Raw genomic sequence first — 8,266 nt, 5'->3', positions numbered from 1 at the left:
CAATCCTCTGGAAGAAGTCTTTTCTTTCAAGCTTCTGGGTCTCACTATCTGCCATGACCTTTCCTGGGAAAGTCACATTTCCAACCTCGCCTCAAAAGCCAGTCGCCGACTGGGAATCCTCCGTCGTGCAAAGTCCTTCCTCGGCCCTCTTGAGCTCCTGACTACTTACAAAGCTTTTGTCCGTAGCCTGATGGAGTACTGCTCTCCCCTCTGGGCTGGTGCTCCTGCCTTCCACCTTTCTCGACTTCACGCTGTCGAAACCAGGGCTTTTAAGATCATTGGCATCTCCCGCAATGAAGCTGAGTCTTTGGGCCTCTCACTCAATCACCGCAGGTTGGTCGGTGGTCTTTCTGTCTTCTACCGACTCCTCTCCAGCCTCCAAAATCACGAATCACTGCTCATCTTCACTCTTTCTCATGGTTAAGTTTGCACTTCTGTGCATTTCACCTGTAAATACTCGCTTTAACGATTGCTTGCTTTTGTGAATAAAGACGTGTAAATAATGTGCTTTTCACTATTGTGTGTGTGTGTGTGAATGCAGATTGTTGGTTGTTCTTTCAAATTTGTCTCGGTTGGCCTTTCCTCCATTGGTCAGACACAGTGTACAGGTATAGTTCGACGGGAAGTTGTACCCCACATGATTTGCTATCATGAGCCAGCAGACACTATTTCTTGGCAGTAACCCGAGTGTGCGCTGAGGGCATGAAACTCAGTTAGTTACGTCACCTCCTCAAGAAAACGGAGTTCGACAAATAACCCTGTAAGATTTGACAAGGTTGATTGATGTGTGTGGTCGTTGAGCAACCCAACAGACTGCAGAATTATCCGTTGCTGGTGGCCTCAGGACTCAGCTTTCATAAAGAACCTGAGGGCTTCCTCTCTTGGTGAACCCCAGGCTGTAACAATATTTTCTATTTTCAGTATTGTCTGCCATAAAGGACCTTTCCTTGATGAACGTCCCATGGAACGTTTTGTTTTCATTTCGTTAAAAGTTAACACGAGCCTCAGTGTGTGGTTGTGCTCACCACTAATTAATGTAAACTGTGCAGTGCATGATGCACTGTTCAAGTTGGTGGTAAGTGCAACGATTGTCGTTGGTAACAATTATATACTGTACAGTATCGTTGGGGATTGATGCTTTGCCACTGCAGTGGATCATTGAACGAAGAATGAAAAGCCATTACACTCATTTTATCCCAAACAAATAATCTGCCCCTCACCTCCTCTTTTTCGGGAATCCCTCTCCCATCCTGTGAGTATTATTGTGAATCCATCCAGTTTAGCATTTGCATTTCAACTCCTCTACCTTCAAACCCATCCAGGTGCAGCCAAGTTTGCCTTATTCAAGAAAAAGACAAAAAAACAAGAATACATATCAACAATTAAATAATTCTGGCTGCAGACCACGTGTCCGATCAAGTTGAAATTTAAAACATGTATTCCCCGTCACGACTTAATCATAAATGTGAAGCTTCACGTCGGTTGATTGAGGGGTTACAGATAAAACATAAGCCTGGTGTTGGCTTTGTGGTTCGGGTGGCGGCTTGGGATCCTCGGGTCCTGAGTTAAAGCCCTGTTGGCTGCTGAATTAAAAATAGCACCGCAAAGCGGGCGTAACCCCTCAGCCCCTTGACGCAAACCAATTTCAAGATGGTGGCCGTATTGAAAATCGCAGCACGCCCATTTTTGAAAGGAACCTTCCTCTCCTCAACCCCAACACACCCAGAAAAAATGGATTTAATCGGACAAGGCGTTCTCAAAATTGACGGAAACCAATTTCAAGATGGCTGCCGTGGCGGCCACAGTGAAAATCGCAGCATGCCCATTTTGGAAAGGAACCTTCCTCGACTCAACCCCATTATTATACCTCGCCAGAATAAAATCAATGTGTGAAGCTGTTCTCAAGTTATTGTCTGGAAACCAAATTCAAGATGACTGCCCTAGCCGCCATATTGGATATCACATCGCACTGAATATCGAAAGGAACCATCCTCTAACCACCCCGATTATACCACACATAAATGAAATCAATCGGTTGAGCCATTCTCAAGTTATTGTCCGAAAACTGAAGTATGAACTTTGACCTCTGTGACCTTGAAAAGTAGGTCAAATCAAAAACCCGGGTTATATATCATGTATCCTCATCAGATATACCTGTGATAAAAATTTGGCGATAATCCAGCCATTCGTTCAGGAGAAATAGCCATTTCTAGGTTTTCAGTTTTGGCCCACTGGTGGCCCAGCTGAGAATCGAATTGCGCTCATTTTTGAAAGGAACCTTCCTCTACCCAGCCCCAACACACACTGCAAAAATGGATTTAATCGGACAAGGCGTTCTCATCGAAATTGACGGAAACCAATTTCAAGATGGCTGCCATGGAGGCCACATTGAAAATTGCAGCGCGCCCATTTTCGAAAGTAACCTTCCGCTACTCAACCCCAACATACCCTGCAAAAATGGATTTAATCGGACAAGGCGTTCTCCTCGAAATTGATGGAAATCAAAAGTTGACAGACGCCAGGACGGACGCCCGCCGGACAACGCCTGTGACGACAATACTCCTTAACCCAATGGGGCGCGGTGATTTGGTCACGGTAAAATGGTCACAAGGTAATTTGGTCACAGTAATTCGGTCACGAGGTAGTTTGATCACGGTATTATTGTTATTATTTATTATTCACTGCATTGAAGGCCAGTAAGACCCAAGAGCGGTAATAAACATTTTCATTTCATGGTCGGCGAATCTTGTTGGCATAATGACGTATTGACCAAGTTTACTGACGACTATAATGGAATCGGAATTTAAATGTTGAGAGAGACAGAATCGATTCCATTAGAGTAGTCAGTAAACTTGGTCAATACATCATTATGACAACCCATTCGCCGGCCATGAAATGAAAATGTTTATTACCGCTCTTGGGCCTTACTGGCCTTAAATGCAGTGAATAATAAATAATAATAATAATAATAATAATAATAATAATAATGTTTACTACTGCTCTTGGGCCTTACTGGCCTTAAATACAGTGAATAATAAATAATAATAATACCGTGACCAAATCACCTTGTGACCGAATTACCTCGTGACCAAATTACCTTGTGACCGTTTTACCATGACAACCGTGACCGTGATCAAGTTTCCCGTGCCCGTGACGGTCACGTTTTACCGTGACCAAATAACCGACATTCAACCCAATTCGGGCTGAGTGGTAAAAATACACCAGGAGGTTGACTCAGCCTGTCATCCTTCCGTGGTTGGCAAAATGAGCACCAGTGCACTGGTAAGGGAGACACTGCATCAGCGGCATCGCAGCGTCCCAACCAATGATGCAACCAGCAGCCATAGGGAGAGAGAGACAGAGAGACAGACAGAGAGACAGAGACAGACAGAGACAGAGACAGAGACAGAGACAGAGACAGAGACAGAGACAGAGACAGAGACAGAGAGACAGAGAGAGAGAGAGAGAGAGAGAGAGAGAGACAGAGAGAGAGACAGAGAGAGAGAGAGAGAGAGAGAGAGAGAGAGAGAGAGAGAGAGAGAGAGAGAGAGAGAGAGACATGATTTAATATTATTCTTCAATGCAATATGGCTGCCAAACCGTGTGACCGATCAATTATTTTTCAACAAATTACACATATGTGATGTGTGAAAATTGAGGAATACTTGTGTGAAATTTCTCCTCAATTTGTCCAGCTGTTCTGGAGAAGATTTTTAGAGGTTTGATGGTCAATCTAATATGGCTGCCAAACCATGTGACCAAGGATATCATATGTGTGAACCTTTTGTTCCTCTTGGACAGGCGGTCATACGTGTAAAGTTTCGCCTCGATCTGCTCAGCCAATTCAGAGAAGACGCCGAAGGTTTTTTTTGTTTGTTTGTTTGTAAACAATATGGCTGCCGAATGATATGCCCGATGATGTCATGAATTTTTTTTTCTGTGAACCATTTTATCCTGAGATGACCCTCAAAAATCTTTTATACTGATCGGACGTAGCGTTCTACATATGCAATTATGACGTCATAACTAGGTTACCTACGACGTCATTCAAAAAAAGTCATTAATTCCCCATGAGGAGTACTTGCTCTGTGCCAAGTTTCAAATTTTTCCTCGGTGTGGATTCAGAGATACAGAGGTCCAAAGTTTTTTTTCCGACATGGCTGCCACAACACCAACCTGTGACGTCATAATTAACATTGGAACAATTTACATTTTGCATGAGCAGTCGTACCCATGGTCACGTGGTGGAAATTTTTGTCTCAATCCGACGAGCGATTGCAGAGAACAAGATGGAAGTTCTGTGCGGACAAACAAACGGACCCGAACGCAATCCCCTCCTCCTTGGGCGAGGGTAACGAGGTAAGCGCACACCTTTTCGAGATCATTTTATTTTCCTTTACAGGAACAGGGGTTTTTAAAATAGCAAAAGGTGAGTTCACAAGACAAGAGAAACAAATGGTGTGGTGCAGTGAACAGAGGCCACGACCCTCGATGGACAATGAGGTCTTCGCGCTTTTCCCATGTCGGTTCAAGGCCAGGGTGGAGTACGACGCCTGATGACCTCGTGAGAGGCTCCGGGGGGTACGACCATCACTCTGGTTATGGCTATTTGAATGTTGCTCTGATCAATGAATAAGAACATGTGCCTTGCGGAGTGCTCGATCACCAAGTAGCGCACACCCGAGCCGTAGTTCTTGAAGACAAAGTTCTCATTCTGTTGTAAAATCTTCTCCGCGATGACAGTCTCGTTGTCCGCGGCCAACAGGCGGCAACGAAATTTTAAACAATATCCGCCGTTCCACAAACAGACGTAACGGAATGTCACCATGATGTCCGGCTGATGGTCCAGGAAGGGCTCCCAAAGACCCTCGGCCAGGAGATCAATAACCTGCTTTCTGCCGTCGCTCGTTGTGGAAGAGCCGCGGTAAACCTGCCGTTCCAGTCCCCGAAAGAATGATGGGACGTTTTGTTCCGTGGACCCATTTTGTGTATTCCAGGTAGATATCGGGTTACTGGACGCCAGCTTTATCCTCGGGATGTTGATAATGTTGAAGTTTCTCCCGAGAGGTCGCATTTCATAAAAGCGTTGCCAGTCCGGGGGCGGGTACTCACGGAGTCGCCTGCTCCACAGGATATCCATATGACACTTCCGACGCCACAAGGCCTGCGAGTCGATCAGTCCGCTCCAGGACCGACAAACCAATCGGCACGATTGAAGAAGGTCCCTGGCGGGAACCCAGGTCAGGATCTCCAGGAGGACGTTCTCCGGAAGCACATCGACCATTTTGGAAGATCCTTTGGTCCCTTTTCTTTCAACGAGCTCCACACCAAAGGGTCCAACGCCAAATGCGTAATTTCGCTGACTCACTTCCTGCATTCCAGCACGTTTTATGTTTTCAGATGTCACAAAGCGATTCTTGATGTACAAATTACTTCACGTTTTAGCGACATTATTTTGCCTTTCTTGTGGTAATCTGTAAATATATTTGATGTCGGGTTTCCGGTTTGCTTGGCGGGGTTGAAACCGGAAGTGACGATTCACTGTTGTGGTGAATTGAAGGTCGTGACGTGTGATCACATGTCGCACGGCTCGAGCACGGAAGAGATAAAGCTGAGGTTCGGCACGGTCGGGGGTGATTGTCCCAGGGGCATTGTCGTTTTACGGCGGCGGTTCACTTGGTGCTCGTTGAATGGTGAGAATTGAGAGTATATCGGACTCCGTGCTTATACTGATTTATTTTGCGGTGATTAGTTGCGCGTGTGTACCTTACTGCTTATGTACTCCTTGCTGCGCCTGTATTCCCTGGTGTGCCCGTAGAAGCGGCTCCAATCAAATGGAATAAAGCCTACACTCTGAAGGTTCATCTCTCGTTTTCATTTCAATTCATTCCATTTGGTTTTCTCGGCTCTCTCAACCAACGATGGACAAGATCTACAAACCGAAGAGGTTCGACGCAGACCCAAACGCGACTGACTCAGAAATGAAATGGTCGCATTGGTTCCGTTCCTTCTCACACTATCTGACCATCATCGAAGAGGGAGCTGACAAATTGGCCGCCCTTGTGAATCATGTCTCGCCCAGCGTATACAGGCTCTTCTCGGAGTGTGACACCTACGAAGCAGCGATCGACGTGCTGCAGGCGCTCTACGTGAAGCGCAAGAACGAGGTATACATACGACATCTTCTCAACACACGCAAGCAAGCAGCCGGGAAGACAATCGATCAGTTCCTGCAAGCTCTGAAACAGCTGGGAAAAGACGGCAGCTTCCGGGCCGTAAACGCTGAGGAACACCGAAATGAAGCGACCCGGGAGGCATTTATCCAAGGACTTAGATCAGCCCACATACGGCAACGCTTACTAGAGAAAGCGCAACCCACTCTTGAAAAGGTAGTCGATCAGGCTCGAGCGATGGATACGGCTCAGCAGCAATCTGAGTCATTTGGGACACCGATGCTGCTAATGAACGCTGCTACGGTGGAAACTCAAGGAACCCCACAGACACAGATACAGCCTGACACAGGGGATGGAGAAAAACCCGAGGAGCCGGATGCCCAGACCTCGTCAAACTCCTCAGCAACTACTCCGGTTGGTAAATGCTTCTTTTGTGGGTACAAAAGACACCACCTGCCACAAATGCCCCGCCAGAGATGCCACATGCATGAATTGTGACAAGAAAGGGCATTATGCCAGGGCATGTAAATCTATTCTAAGGAGAAATAAACCCACTTCTGCGGCTCTCTACTCACAAAAGAAACTAACTGCAGCCTCACCGGGGGATCTATCCAAGGCTATCATCAACGTACGAATTAACGGGCATATGGCTGAGGCACTGATTGATACCGGTAGCTCTGAAAGTTTCGTCAACAGCTCGCTAGTGAAGGGCAGGAAATGGAAGATCCACCCGACAGACAATACGGTATGCATGGCCGCCACATCACTACAGTCCCGCGTACGAGGGTACTGCAATGTTGAATTGGACGTAAAAGGGTACACGCATCGGGATGTAAGGGTGCTGGTGCTTCGTGATTTATGCGCAGACGTAATTCTGGGTCATAATGTCCTCAAGCAGCACACGAGCGTCGAAATACCCTTTGGAGGAAGCAAACCTCGTCTAATTTTAAATGCTTTGACCACCGCAGAGGTAACGTCCCCCCCAGCTGTTCGCTAACTTGTCGCCGGTCTGTAAACCGATAGCGATCAAATCGCGGCGATATACCACTGCTGACATGAATTTCATCACTTCAGAAACCAAGCGATTACTGGAAGAAGGAATTATAGAACCGAGCGATTCGTTATGGCGCGCACAGGTGTTGGTCACCGCCAATCAGAATCATAAGAAACGAATGGTTGTCGATTATTCCCAAACGGTCAATCGTTTCACCCAACTCGACGCCTACCCCCTGCCGCGCATAGACGAGATGGTCGAACGCGTGGCCAATTATAAGGTATTCAGTACCATCGATTTGCGAAGCGCCTATCATCAAATTCCCATCCGAGAGGAAGACAAACCTTACACCGCATTCCAGGCAGGTAGACGCCTCTACCAATTCAGGAGGATTCCATTCGGTGTCACGAATGGAGTAGCTTGCTTCCAACGGGTTATGGACGACATCATCTCAGATGGAAACCTCAAAGACACTTTTGTTTACGTGGACAATGTCACAGTGTGCGGTAGGGATCAGGGGGAACATGACATGAATCTGGACAGATTCTTGAGCATTGCTAGAAAATATAATCTGACTCTCAACTACGAGAAATGCGTATTCTCGGCAAGGTCAATTGACCTTCTCGGCTACACGATAGCCGACGGCACGATTAAGCCTGATCCTGAACGATTGCGCCCACTTCGTGAGCTACCCCCACCTCAGGACCTGCAGACAATGTGCCGGGTGATCGGCATGTTCGCTTACTATGCGAGATGGATTTCGCAATACTCCGAGAAAATACATCCCCTAGTGCATTGCAAAAACTTTCCACCAGATGCCGCTGTTGTAACAGCTTTCCACAATCTCAAGGATGATATCAGTAATTCCGTGGTATTATCGATCGATAGCTCGGTGCCCTTCGTGGTGGAAACAGATGCTTCAGATCACGCGATAGCTGCTACGCTTAATCAGTCTGGGCGACCCGTCTCGTTCTTCTCGAGAACTCTCTCTGGAAGCGAGCAGAGACACTCGGCAATAGAGAAGAAGGCGTACGCCATCGTCGAAGCGCTGCGTAAATGGAGACATTATTTACTGGGAAACCACTTCACGCTCGTTACG

General features: G+C 46.8%; 1 protein-coding gene across 1 annotated transcript; it reads right to left on the bottom strand.

Moving 5' to 3' along the window:
- Positions 1-4,370: 4,370 nt before the first annotated feature.
- Positions 4,371-5,453, bottom strand: LOC147014597 (F-box only protein 6-like). Its single transcript, XM_085852683.1, has one exon. The coding sequence runs from the start codon at positions 5,375-5,377 to the stop codon at positions 4,529-4,531; it is 849 nt and encodes a 282-aa protein (XP_085708809.1). The 5' UTR covers positions 5,378-5,453; the 3' UTR covers positions 4,371-4,528.
- Positions 5,454-8,266: the final 2,813 nt, after the last annotated feature.

The sequence above is a fragment of the Eptatretus burgeri genome, chromosome 13 (genome assembly GCF_056783735.1).
Source record: "Eptatretus burgeri isolate ZD-2024b chromosome 13, Ebu_testis_v1, whole genome shotgun sequence".
NCBI lineage: Eukaryota > Metazoa > Chordata > Myxini > Myxiniformes > Myxinidae > Eptatretus > Eptatretus burgeri.
The sequence above is the reverse complement of the archived record's forward strand: the minus strand, read 5'-3'. Positions and strand labels throughout refer to the sequence as shown.